Here is a 15,000-nt window from a genome sequence, read left to right as displayed (position 1 = left end):
CAATGTTTGACACAGTTGTGTCCAGTTGGCTGGATGTACCCTTTGGGTGGTGGACCATTCTTGATACACACAGGAAACTGTTAAGCGTGAAAAAACCCAGCAGCGTTGCAGTTCTTGACACAAACCGGTGCACCTGGCGCCTACTACCATACCCCGCTCAAAGGCACTTAAATATTTTGTCTTGAATGAAGCAGCTGCCTGTAAGCTGCCGAGAGTCTGTGGAGAAGCTAGCTAGCTACTTTGTGCTACTGGAAAATGGTAATGCTAACCGTTAAGCTAACATTAGCTAGCAAGCGAAGTGGCACTGACAGTATGGGATAATGGAGAGGGAATTAAATGATTCCTTCATCATCTTGTTAGCTAGCTAGCTTGGTACAGCATCTAGTGTTGTGTGGTATGGTATAGTAACTCACTGTCTGGGGAGCTGGTAGCCTTGTTAGCTAGCTAGCTTGGTACAGCATCTAGTGTTGTGTGGTATGGTATAGTAACTCACTGTCTGGGGAGCTGGTAGCCTTGTTAGCTAGCTAGCTTGGTACAGCATCTAGTGTTGTGTGGTATGGTATAGTAACTCACTGTCTGGGGAGCTGGTAGCCTTGTTAGCTAGCTAGCTTGGTACAGCATCTAGTGTTGTGTGGTATGGTATAGTAACTCACTGTCTGGGGAGCTGGTAGCCTTGTTAGCTAGCTAGCTTGGTACAGCATCTAGTGTTGTGTGTTATGGTATAGTAACTCACTGTCTGGGGAGCTGGTAGCCTTGTTAGCTAGCTAGCTTGGTACAGCATCTAGTGTTGTGTGGTATGGTATAGTAACTCACTGTCTGGGGAGCTGGTAGCCTTGTTAGCTAGCTAGCTTGGTACAGCATCTAGTGTTGTGTGGTATGGTATAGTAACTCACTGTCTGGGGAGCTGGTAGCCTTGTTAGCTAGCTAGCTTGGTACAGCATCTAGTGTTGTGTGGTATGGTATAGTAACTCACTGTCTGGGGAGCTGGTAGCCTTGTTAGCTAGCTAGCTTGGTACAGCATCTAGTGTTGTGTGGTATGGTATAGTAACTCACTGTCTGGGGAGCTGGTAGCCTTGTTAGCTAGCTAGCTTGGTACAGCATCTAGTGTTGTGTGGTATGGTATAGTAACTCACTGTCTGGGGAGCTGGTAGCCTTGTTAGCTAGCTAGCTTGGTACAGCATCTAGTGTTGTGTGGTATGGTATAGTAACTCACTGTCTGGGGAGCTGGTAGCCTTGTTAGCTAGCTAGCTTGGTACAGCATCTAGTGTTGTGTGGTATGGTATAGTAACTCACTGTCTGGGGAGCTGGTAGCCTTGTTAGCTAGCTAGCTTGGTACAGCATCTAGTGTTGTGTGGTATGGTATAGTAACTCACTGTCTGGGGAGCTGGTAGCCTTGTTAGCTAGCTAGCTTGGTACAGCATCTAGTGTTGTGTGGTATGGTATAGTAACTCACTGTCTGGGGAGCTGGTAGCCTTGTTAGCTAGCTAGCTTGGTACAGCATCTAGTGTTGTGTGGTATGGTATAGTAACTCACTGTCTGGGGAGCTGGTAGCCTTGTTAGCTAGCTAGCTTGGTACAGCATCTAGTGTTGTGTGGTATGGTATAGTAACTCACTGTCTGGGGAGCTGGTAGCCTTGTTAGCTAGCTAGCTTGGTACAGCATCTAGTGTTGTGTGGTATGGTATAGTAACTCACTGTCTGGGGAGCTGGTAGCCTTGTTAGCTAGCTAGCTTGGTACAGCATCTAGTGTTGTGTGGTATGGTATAGTAACTCACTGTCTGGGGAGCTGGTAGCCTTGTTAGCTAGCTAGCTTGGTACAGCATCTAGTGTTGTGTGGTATGGTATAGTAACTCACTGTCTGGGGAGCTGGTAGCCTTGTTAGCTAGCTAGCTTGGTACAGCATCTAGTGTTGTGTGGTATGGTATAGTAACTCACTGTCTGGGGAGCTGGTAGCCTTGTTAGCTAGCTAGCTTGGTACAGCATCTAGTGTTGTGTGGTATGGTATAGTAACTCACTGTCTGGGGAGCTGGTAGCCTTGTTAGCTAGCTAGCTTGGTACAGCATCTAGTGTTGTGTGGTATGGTATAGTAACTCACTGTCTGGGGAGCTGGTAGCCTTGTTAGCTAGCTAGCTTGGTACAGCATCTAGTGTTGTGTGGTATGGTATAGTAACTCACTGTCTGGGGAGCTGGTAGCCTTGTTAGCTAGCTAGCTTGGTACAGCATCTAGTGTTGTGTGGTATGGTATAGTAACTCACTGTCTGGGGAGCTGGTAGCCTTGTTAGCTAGCTAGCTTGGTACAGCATCTAGTGTTGTGTGGTATGGTATAGTAACTCACTGTCTGGGGAGCTGGTAGCCTTGTTAGCTAGCTAGCTTGGTACAGCATCTAGTGTTGTGTGGTATGGTATAGTAACTCACTGTCTGGGGAGCTGGTAGCCTTGTTAGCTAGCTAGCTTGGTACAGCATCTAGTGTTGTGTGGTATGGTATAGTAACTCACTGTCTGGGGAGCTGGTAGCCTTGTTAGCTAGCTAGCTTGGTACAGCATCTAGTGTTGTGTGGTATGGTATAGTAACTCACTGTCTGGGGAGCTGGTAGCCTTGTTAGCTAGCTAGCTTGGTACAGCATCTAGTGTTGTGTGGTATGGTATAGTAACTCACTGTCTGGGGAGCTGGTAGCCTTGTTAGCTAGCTAGCTTGGTACAGCATCTAGTGTTGTGTGGTATGGTATAGTAACTCACTGTCTGGGGAGCTGGTAGCCTTGTTAGCTAGCTAGCTTGGTACAGCATCTAGTGTTGTGTGGTATGGTATAGTAACTCACTGTCTGGGGAGCTGGTAGCCTTGTTAGCTAGCTAGCTTGGTACAGCATCTAGTGTTGTGTGGTATGGTATAGTAACTCACTGTCTGGGGAGCTGGTAGCCTTGTTAGCTAGCTAGCTTGGTACAGCATCTAGTGTTGTGTGGTATGGTATAGTAACTCACTGTCTGGGGAGCTGGTAGCCTTGTTAGCTAGCTAGCTTGGTACAGCATCTAGTGTTGTGTGGTATGGTATAGTAACTCACTGTCTGGGGAGCTGGTAGCCTTGTTAGCTAGCTAGCTTGGTACAGCATCTAGTGTTGTGTGGTATGGTATAGTAACTCACTGTCTGGGGAGCTGGTAGCCTTGTTAGCTAGCTAGCTTGGTACAGCATCTAGTGTTGTGTGGTATGGTATAGTAACTCACTGTCTGGGGAGCTGGTAGCCTTGTTAGCTAGCTAGCTTGGTACAGCATCTAGTGTTGTGTGGTATGGTATAGTAACTCACTGTCTGGGGAGCTGGTAGCCTTGTTAGCTAGCTAGCTTGGTACAGCATCTAGTGTTGTGTGGTATGGTATAGTAACTCACTGTCTGGGGAGCTGGTAGCCTTGTTAGCTAGCTAGCTTGGTACAGCATCTAGTGTTGTGTGGTATGGTATAGTAACTCACTGTCTGGGGAGCTGGTAGCCTTGTTAGCTAGCTAGCTTGGTACAGCATCTAGTGTTGTGTGGTATGGTATAGTAACTCACTGTCTGAGGAGCTGGTAGCCTTGTTAGCTAGCTAGCTTGGTACAGCATCTAGTGTTGTGTGGTATGGTATAGTAACTCACTGTCTGGGGAGCTGGTAGCCTTGTTAGCTAGCTAGCTTGGTACAGCATCTAGTGTTGTGTGGTATGGTATAGTAACTCACTGTCTGGGGAGCTGGTAGCCTTGTTAGCTAGCTAGCTTGGTACAGCATCTAGTGTTGTGTGGTATGGTATAGTAACTCACTGTCTGGGGAGCTGGTAGCCTTGTTAGCTAGCTAGCTTGGTACAGCATCTAGTGTTGTGTGGTATGGTATAGTAACTCACTGTCTGGGGAGCTGGTAGCCTTGTTAGCTAGCTAGCTTGGTACAGCATCTAGTGTTGTGTGGTATGGTATAGTAACTCACTGTCTGGGGAGCTGGTAGCCTTGTTAGCTAGCTAGCTTGGTACAGCATCTAGTGTTGTGTGGTATGGTATAGTAACTCACTGTCTGGGGAGCTGGTAGCCTTGTTAGCTAGCTAGCTTGGTACAGCATCTAGTGTTGTGTGGTATGGTATAGTAACTCACTGTCTGGGGAGCTGGTAGCCTTGTTAGCTAGCTAGCTTGGTACAGCATCTAGTGTTGTGTGGTATGGTATAGTAACTCACTGTCTGGGGAGCTGGTAGCCTTGTTAGCTAGCTAGCTTGGTACAGCATCTAGTGTTGTGTGGTATGGTATAGTAACTCACTGTCTGGGGAGCTGGTAGCCTTGTTAGCTAGCTAGCTTGGTACAGCATCTAGTGTTGTGTGGTATGGTATAGTAACTCACTGTCTGGGGAGCTGGTAGCCTTGTTAGCTAGCTAGCTTGGTACAGCATCTAGTGTTGTGTGGTATGGTATAGTAACTCACTGTCTGGGGAGCTGGTAGCCTTGTTAGCTAGCTAGCTTGGTACAGCATCTAGTGTTGTGTGGTATGGTATAGTAACTCACTGTCTGGGGAGCTGGTAGCCTTGTTAGCTAGCTAGCTTGGTACAGCATCTAGTGTTGTGTGGTATGGTATAGTAACTCACTGTCTGGGGAGCTGGTAGCCTTGTTAGCTAGCTAGCTTGGTACAGCATCTAGTGTTGTGTGGTATGGTATAGTAACTCACTGTCTGGGGAGCTGGTAGCCTTGTTAGCTAGCTAGCTTGGTACAGCATCTAGTGTTGTGTGGTATGGTATAGTAACTCACTGTCTGGGGAGCTGGTAGCCTTGTTAGCTAGCTAGCTTGGTACAGCATCTAGTGTTGTGTGGTATGGTATAGTAACTCACTGTCTGGGGAGCTGGTAGCCTTGTTAGCTAGCTAGCTTGGTACAGCATCTAGTGTTGTGTGGTATGGTATAGTAACTCACTGTCTGGGGAGCTGGTAGCCTTGTTAGCTAGCTAGCTTGGTACAGCATCTAGTGTTGTGTGGTATGGTATAGTAACTCACTGTCTGGGGAGCTGATAGCCTTGTTAGCTAGCTAGCTTGGTACAGCATCTAGTGTTGTGTGGTATGGTATAGTAACTCACTGTCTGGGGAGCTGGTAGCCTTGTTAGCTAGCTAGCTTGGTACAGCATCTAGTGTTGTGTGGTATGGTATAGTAACTCACTGTCTGGGGAGCTGGTAGCCTTGTTAGCTAGCTAGCTTGGTACAGCATCTAGTGTTGTGTGGTATGGTATAGTAACTCACTGTCTGGGGAGCTGGTAGCCTTGTTAGCTAGCTAGCTTGGTACAGCATCTAGTGTTGTGTGGTATGGTATAGTAACTCACTGTCTGGGGAGCTGGTAGCCTTGTTAGCTAGCTAGCTTGGTACAGCATCTAGTGTTGTGTGGTATGGTATAGTAACTCACTGTCTGGGGAGCTGGTAGCCTTGTTAGCTAGCTAGCTTGGTACAGCATCTAGTGTTGTGTGGTATGGTATAGTAACTCACTGTCTGGGGAGCTGGTAGCCTTGTTAGCTAGCTAGCTTGGTACAGCATCTAGTGTTGTGTGGTATGGTATAGTAACTCACTGTCTGGGGAGCTGGTAGCCTTGTTAGCTAGCTAGCTTGGTACAGCATCTAGTGTTGTGTGGTATGGTATAGTAACTCACTGTCTGGGGAGCTGGTAGCCTTGTTAGCTAGCTAGCTTGGTACAGCATCTAGTGTTGTGTGGTATGGTATAGTAACTCACTGTCTGGGGAGCTGGTAGCCTTGTTAGCTAGCTAGCTTGGTACAGCATCTAGTGTTGTGTGGTATGGTATAGTAACTCACTGTCTGGGGAGCTGGTAGCCTTGTTAGCTAGCTAGCTTGGTACAGCATCTAGTGTTGTGTGCTATGGTATAGTAACTCACTGTCTGGGGAGCTGGTAGCCTTGTTAGCTAGCTAGCTTGGTACAGCATCTAGTGTTGTGTGGTATGGTATAGTAACTCACTGTCTGGGGAGCTGATAGCCTTGTTAGCTAGCTAGCTTGGTACAGCATCTAGTGTTGTGTGGTATGGTATAGTAACTCACTGTCTGGGGAGCTGGTAGCCTTGTTAGCTAGCTAGCTTGGTACAGCATCTAGTGTTGTGTGGTATGGTATAGTAACTCACTGTCTGGGGAGCTGGTAGCCTTGTTAGCTAGCTAGCTTGGTACAGCATCTAGTGTTGTGTGTTATGGTATAGTAACTCACTGTCTGAGGAGCTGGTAGCCTTGTTAGCTAGCTAGCTTGGTACAGCATCTAGTGTTGTGTGGTATGGTATAGTAACTCACTGTCTGGGGAGCTGGTAGCCTTGTTAGCTAGCTAGCTTGGTACAGCATCTAGTGTTGTGTGGTATGGTATAGTAACTCACTGTCTGGGGAGCTGATAGCCTTGTTAGCTAGCTAGCTTGGTACAGCATCTAGTGTTGTGTGGTATGGTATAGTAACTCACTGTCTGGGGAGCTGGTAGCCTTGTTAGCTAGCTAGCTTGGTACAGCATCTAGTGTTGTGTGGTATGGTATAGTAACTCACTGTCTGGGGAGCTGGTAGCCTTGTTAGCTAGCTAGCTTGGTACAGCATCTAGTGTTGTGTGGTATGGTATAGTAACTCACTGTCTGGGGAGCTGGTAGCCTTGTTAGCTAGCTAGCTTGGTACAGCATCTAGTGTTGTGTGGTATGGTATAGTAACTCACTGTCTGAGGAGCTGGTAGCCTTGTTAGCTAGCTAGCTTGGTACAGCATCTAGTGTTGTGTGGTATGGTATAGTAACTCACTGTCTGGGGAGCTGGTAGCCTTGTTAGCTAGCTAGCTTGGTACAGCATCTAGTGTTGTGTGCATTATGCTGCGCTCTCCAGCCCATTGGTTTCATATGAAGTGTGTGTGTGTGACTTCCTGGTTCAGTTAACAAGCTAATGTTAGCTAGCTAGCTAACTAATGTAACGAGCTAGTGCACATTATCAAACCTAACAAAAACATCCTTCTTCAAGCACCAAACTCCTTAGCTTGATGTAAAATACGTAAAGACTCTAGAAAACAGAGTGAAGTCGTCTGGTTTTCGGATAAAAAGAGGGAGGAGCACCCTGGGAAAAGGACCCTCCTTTCCCTTTTTCCTCCAGTGACATTCCCCTGAGTGGACGTTCGTGCTCTCTGATTGGCTCAAAGTCACGTTGTTGACCACTGACGAACATTGCGTTTCTACGAGTAGAAAGTCCAGGTTTGTCGGTACCAAGTTGGATCAAAGCGGTTACTAGCCGCCCCGGGGCGAGAGAAGGAACGGCCTCCCACTGCGATAACGACCTATCGGTTACTAGCCGCCCCGGGGCGAGAGAAGGAACGGCCTCCCACTGCGATAACGACCTATCGGTTACTAGCCGCCCGGGCAAGAGAAGGAACGGCCTCCCACTGCGATAACGACCTATCGGTTACTAGCCGCCCCGGGCGAGAGAAGGAACGGCCTCCCACTGCGATAACGACCTATCGGTTACTAGCCGCCCGGGCGAGAGAAGGAACGGCCTCCCACTGAGATAACGACCTATCGGTTACTAGCCTCCCCGGGCGAGAGAAGGAACGGCCTCCCACTGAGATAACGACCTATCGGTTACTAGCCGCCCGGGCGAGAGAAGGAACGGCCTCCCACTGCGATAACGACCTATCGGTTACTAGCCGCCCGGGGCAAGAGAAGGAACGGCCTCCCACTGCGATAACGACCTATCGGTTACTAGCCTCCCGGGGCAAGAGAAGGAACGGCCTCCCACTGCGATAACGACCTATCGGTTACTAGCCGCAACCGGGCGAGAGAAGGAACGGCCTCCCACTGAGATAACGACCTATCGGTTACTAGCCGCCCGGGGCAAGAGAAGGAACGGCCTCCCACTGCGATAACGACCTATCGGTTACTAGCCGCCCCGGGGCAAGAGAAGGAACGGCCTCCCACTGCGATAACGACCTATCGGTTACTAGCCTCCCCGGGGCAAGAGAAGGAACGGCCTCCCACTGCGATAACGACCTATCGGTTACTAGCCGCCCCGGGGCAAGAGAAGGAACGGCCTTCCACTGCGATAACGACCTATCGGTTACTAGCCGCCCCGGGGCGAGAGAAGGAACGGCCTCCCACTGAGATAACGACCTATCGGTTACTAGCCGCCCCGGGGCGAGAGAAGGAACGGCCTCCCACTGAGATAACGACCTATCGGTTACTAGCCGCCCCGGGGCGAGAGAAGGAACGGCCTCCCACTGCGATAACGACCTATCGGTTACTAGCCTCCCGGGCGAGAGAAGGAACGGCCTCCCACTGCGATAACGACCTATCGGTTACTAGCCGCCCGGGGCGAGAGAAGGAACGGCCTCCCACTGAGATAACGACCTATCGGTTACTAGCCGCCCCGGGGCAAGAGAAGGAACGGCCTCCCAATGAGATAACGACCTATCGGTTACTAGCCGCCCGGGGCAAGAGAAGGAACGGCCTCCCACTGCGATAACGACCTATCGGTTACTAGCCGCCCGGGGCAAGAGAAGGAACGGCCTCCCACTGAGATAACGACCTATCGGTTACTAGCCGCCCGGGGCAAGAGAAGGAACGGCCTCCCACTGAGATAACGACCTATCGGTTACTAGCCGCCCGGGGCAAGAGAAGGAACGGCCTCCCACTGCGATAACGACCTATCGGTTACTAGCCGCCCGGGCAAGAGAAGGAACGGCCTCCCACTGAGATAACGACCTATCGGTTACTAGCCGCCCCGGGGCAAGAGAAGGAACGGACTCCCACTGAGATAACGACCTATCGGTTACTAGCCGCCCGGGGCAAGAGAAGGAACGGCCTCCCACTGAGATAACGACCTATCGGTTACTAGCCGCCCCGGGGCAAGAGAAGGAACGGCCTCCCACTGTGTGATATCGACGTATCAGCAGTCAGATATCTTGGTGTGTCGGATTAGGATTAGGATTATGTTTAGGATTAGGATTAGATTAGTTCATCTGAAATCAACATTTACTAATTTGGTGTTTTGTTTTGTGACACACCTCTGTGTGTGTGTGTGTGTGTGTGTGTGTGTGTGTGTGTGTGTGTGTGTGTGTGTGTGTGTGTGTGTGTGTGTGTGTGTGTCTGTGTGTGTGTGTGTATGTGTGTGTGTGTGTGTGTGTGTGTGTGTGTGTAGATCAGAGAGTTGGAGGAGAGGAGTGACGAGCTGCATACAGAGATTGTTCATAAAGAGGCTAAAATAGTCACGTTGGAGTCCAGACTGAGACGCCTGTCGAAAGATACTGCTCTGGACCAGGTAACACACACACACACCCACCCCCCAGAAAGATCCTATTCTGGACCAGGTAACAGAAAGATCCTACTCTGGACCAGGTAACACGAAAGATGCTACTCTGGACCAGGACCAGGTAACACACACAGAAAGATCCTACTCTGGACCAGGACCAGGTAACACACAGAAAGATCCTACTCTGGACCAGGTAACAGAAAGATGCTACTCTGGACCAGGTAACAGAAAGATCCTACTCTGGACCAGGTAACAGAAAGATCCTACTCTGCACCAGATAACACAAGAAAGATCCTACTCTGGACCAGGTAACACACAGAAAGATCCTACTCTGGACCAGGTAACAGAAAGATCCTACTCTGGACCAGGTAACACACAGAAAGATCCTACTCTGGACCAGGTAACAGAAAGATCCTACTCTGGACCAGGTAACAGAAAGATCCTACTCTGGACCAGGTAACAGAAAGATCCTACTCTGGACCAGGTAACAGAAAGATCTTACTCTGCACCAGGTAACACACAGAAAGATCCTACTCTGGACCAGGTAACAGAAAGATCCTACTCTGCACCAGGTAACACACAGAAAGATGCTACTCTGGACCAGGTAACAGAAATATCCTACTCTGCACCAGGTAACACACAGAAAGATTCTACTCTGGACCAGGTAACAGAAATATCCTACTCTGGACCAGGACCAGGTAACAGAAAGATCCTACTCTGGACCAGGACCAGGTAACAAAAAGATCCTACTCTGCACCAGGTAACACACAGAAAGATGCTACTCTGGACCAGGTAACAGAAAGATCCTACTCTGGACCAGGTAACAGAAAGATCCTACTCTGGACCAGGTAACAGAAAGATGCTACTCTGGACCAGGTAACAGAAAGATCCTACTCTGGACCAGGTAACAGAAAGATCCTACTAGGTATATATATATATAATATACCAGGTAACACACAGAAATATCCTACTCTGGACCAGGTAACAGAAAGATGAAAGATCCTACTAGGTATATATATATATATAATATACCAGGTAACACACAGAAAGATGAAAGATCCTACAAGGTATATATATATATAATATACCAGGTAACAGAAAGATGAAAGATGCTACCAGGTATATATATATAATATACCAGGTAACAGATCCTACTAGGTATATATATATATAATATACCAGGTAACAGAAAGATGAAAGATCCTACTAGGTATATATATATATAATATACCAGGTAACAGAAAGATGAAAGATCCTACTAGGTATATATATATATAATATACCAGGTAACACACAGAAATATCCTACTCTGGACCAGGTAACAGAAAGATGAAAGATCCTACTAGGTATATATATATATATAATATACCAGGTAACACACAGAAAGATGAAAGATCCTACAAGGTATATATATATATAATATACCAGGTAACAGATCCTACTAGGTATATATATATATAATATACCAGGTAACAGATCCTACTAGGTATATATATATATAATATACCAGTTAACAGAAGATGAAAGATCCTACTAGGTATATATATATATATAATATACCAGGTAACAGATCCTACTAGGTATATATATATATAATATACCAGGTAACAGATCCTACTAGGTATATATATATATAATATACCAGGTAACAGAAAGATGAAAGATCCTACTAGGTATATATATATATATAATATACCAGGTAACAGATCCTACTAGGTATATATATATATAATATACCAGGTAACAGATCCTACTAGGTATATATATATATAATATACCAGGTAACAGAAGATAAGATCCTACTAGGTATATATATATATAATATACCAGGTAACAGATCCTACTAGGTATATATATATATAATATACCAGGTAACAGAAATGATCCTACTAGGTATATATATATATATAATATACCAGGTAACAGATCCTACTAGGTATATATATATATAATATACCAGGTAACAGATCCTACTAGGTATATATATATATAATATACCAGGTAACAGAAAGATGAAAGATCCTACTAGGTATATATATATATATAATATACCAGGTAACAGATCCTACTAGGTATATATATATATAATATACCAGGTAACAGATCCTACTAGGTATATATATATATAATATACCAGGTAACAGATCCTACTAGGTATATATATATATAATATACCAGGTAACAGAAAGATGAAAGATCCTACTAGGTATATATATATATATAATATACCAGGTAACAGATCCTACTAGGTATATATATATATAATATACCAGGTAACAGATCCTACTAGGTATATATATATATAATATACCAGGTAACAGAAAGATGAAAGATCCTACTAGGTATATATATATATATATAATATACCAGGTAACAGATCCTACTAGGTATATATATATATAATATACCAGGTAACAGATCCTACTAGGTATATATATATATATAATATACCAGGTAACAGAAAGATGAAAGATCCTACTAGGTATATATATATATATAATATACCAGGTAACAGATCCTACTAGGTATATATATATATAATATACCAGGTAACAGATCCTACTAGGTATATATATATATATAATATACCAGGTAACAGATCCTACTAGGTATATATATATATAATATACCAGGTAACAGATCCTACTAGGTATATATATATATAATATACCAGGTAACAGAAAGATGAAAGATCCTACTAGGTATATATATATATATAATATACCAGGTAACAGATCCTACTAGGTATATATATATATAAATATACCAGGTAACAGATCCTACTAGGTATATATATATATATATATAATATACCAGGTAACAGATCCTACTAGGTATATATATATATAATATACCAGGTAACAGATCCTACTAGGTATATATATATATAATATACCAGGTAACAGATCCTACTAGGTATATATATATATAATATACCAGGTAACAGATCCTACTAGGTATATATATATATAATATACCAGGTAACAGATCCTACTAGGTATATATATATATATAATATACCAGGTAACAGATCCTACTAGGTATATATATATAATATACCAGGTAACAGATCCTACTAGGTATATATATATATATAATATACCAGGTAACAGATCCTACTAGGTATATATATATATAATATACCAGGTAACAGATCCTACTAGGTATATATATATATAATATACCAGGTAACAGATCCTACTAGGTATATATATATATAAATATACCAGGTAACAGATCCTACTAGGTATATATATATATAATATACCAGGTAACAGATCCTACTAGGTATATATATATATATATATACCAGGTAACAGATCCTACTAGGTATATATATATATAATATACCAGGTAACAGATCCTACTAGGTATATATATATATAATATACCAGGTAACAGAATCCTACTAGGTATATATATATATAATATACCAGGTAACAGATCCTACTAGGTATATATATATATAATATACCAGGTAACAGATCCTACTAGGTATATATATATATAATATACCAGGTAACAGAATCCTACTAGGTATATATATATATAATATACCAGGTAACAGATCCTACTAGGTATATATATATATATAATATACCAGGTAACAGATCCTACTAGGTATATATATATATAAATATACCAGGTAACAGATCCTACTAGGTATATATATATATATAATATACCAGGTAACAGATCCTACTAGGTATATATATATATAATATACCAGGTAACAGATCCTACTAGGTATATATATATATAATATACCAGGTAACAGATCCTACTAGGTATATATATATATAATATACCAGGTAACAGATCCTACTAGGTATATATATATATAATATACCAGGTAACAGATCCTACTAGGTATATATATATATAATATACCAGGTAACAGATCCTACTAGGTATATATATATATAATATACCAGGTAACAGATCCTACTAGGTATATATATATATATAATATACCAGTTAACAGAAGATGATCCTACTAGGTATATATATATATAAATATACCAGGTAACAGATCCTACTAGGTATATATATATATAATATACCAGGTAACAGATCCTACTAGGTATATATATATATAATATACCAGGTAACAGATCCTACTAGGTATATATATATATAATATACCAGGTAACAGATCCTACTAGGTATATATATATATAATATACCAGGTAACAGATCCTACTAGGTATATATATATATAATATACCAGGTAACAGATCCTACTAGGTATATATATATATATAATATACCAGTTAACAGAATATCCTACTAGGTATATATATATATATAATATACCAGGTAACAGATCCTACTAGGTATATATATATATAATATACCAGGTAACAGATCCTACTAGGTATATATATATATAATATACCAGGTAACAGATCCTACTAGGTATATATATATATAATATACCAGGTAACAGATCCTACTAGGTATATATATATATAATATACCAGGTAACAGATCCTACTAGGTATATATATATATAATATACCAGGTAACAGATCCTACTAGGTATATATATATATATAATATACCAGTTAACAGAAAGATGAAAGATCCTACTAGGTATATATATATATAATATACCAGGTAACAGATCCTACTAGGTATATATATATATAATATACCAGGTAACAGATCCTACTAGGTATATATATATATAATATACCAGGTAACAGATCCTACTAGGTATATATATATATAATATACCAGGTAACAGATCCTACTAGGTATATATATATATAATATACCAGGTAACAGATCCTACTAGGTATATATATATATAATATACCAGGTAACAGATCCTACTAGGTATATATATATATAATATACCAGGTAACAGATCCTACTAGGTATATATATATATAATATACCAGGTAACAGATCCTACTAGGTATATATATATATAATATACCAGGTAACAGATCCTACTAGGTATATATATATATAATATACCAGGTAACAGAAATCCTACTAGGTATATATATATATATATATACCAGGTAACAGATCCTACTAGGTATATATATATATAATATACCAGGTAACAGATCCTACTAGGTATATATATATATAATATACCAGGTAACAGATCCTACTAGGTATATATATATATAATATACCAGGTAACAGATCCTACTAGGTATATATATATATAATATACCAGGTAACAGATCCTACTAGGTATATATATATATATAATATACCAGGTAACAGATCCTACTAGGTATATATATATATATAATATACCAGGTAACAGATCCTACTAGGTATATATATATATAATATACCAGGTAACAGATCCTACTAGGTATATATATATATAATATACCAGGTAACAGATCCTACTAGGTATATATATATATAATATACCAGGTAACAGATCCTACTAGGTATATATATATATAATATACCAGGTAACAGATCCTACTAGGTATATATATATATAATATACCAGGTAACAGATCCTACTAGGTATATATATATATATAATATACCAGGTAACAGATCCTACTAGGTATATATATATATAATATACCAGGTAACAGATCCTACTAGGTATATATATATATAATATACCAGGTAACAGATCCTACTAGGTATATATATATATAATATACCAGGTAACAGATCCTACTAGGTATATATATATATAATATACCAGGTAACAGATCCTACTAGGTATATATATATATAATATACCAGGTAACAGATCCTACTAGGTATATATATATATAATATACCAG

General features: G+C 41.9%; 1 protein-coding gene across 1 annotated transcript in view; it reads left to right on the top strand.

Annotated features, from left to right (window-relative positions):
- The window catches only part of LOC106593637 (caspase recruitment domain-containing protein 11-like), a 128,130-nt gene that overhangs the window by 63,944 nt on the left and 49,186 nt on the right, over nt 1–15,000 (top strand). Inside the window, 1 exon segment of the mRNA XM_045712892.1 lies at nt 9,113–9,232. Within this exon segment, the coding sequence (XP_045568848.1) occupies nt 9,113–9,232 (120 nt within the window).

This window comes from Salmo salar, unplaced genomic scaffold (genome assembly GCF_905237065.1).
Source record: "Salmo salar unplaced genomic scaffold, Ssal_v3.1, whole genome shotgun sequence".
NCBI lineage: Eukaryota > Metazoa > Chordata > Actinopteri > Salmoniformes > Salmonidae > Salmo > Salmo salar.
This window is presented reverse-complemented; position numbering and strand designations above follow the sequence as displayed.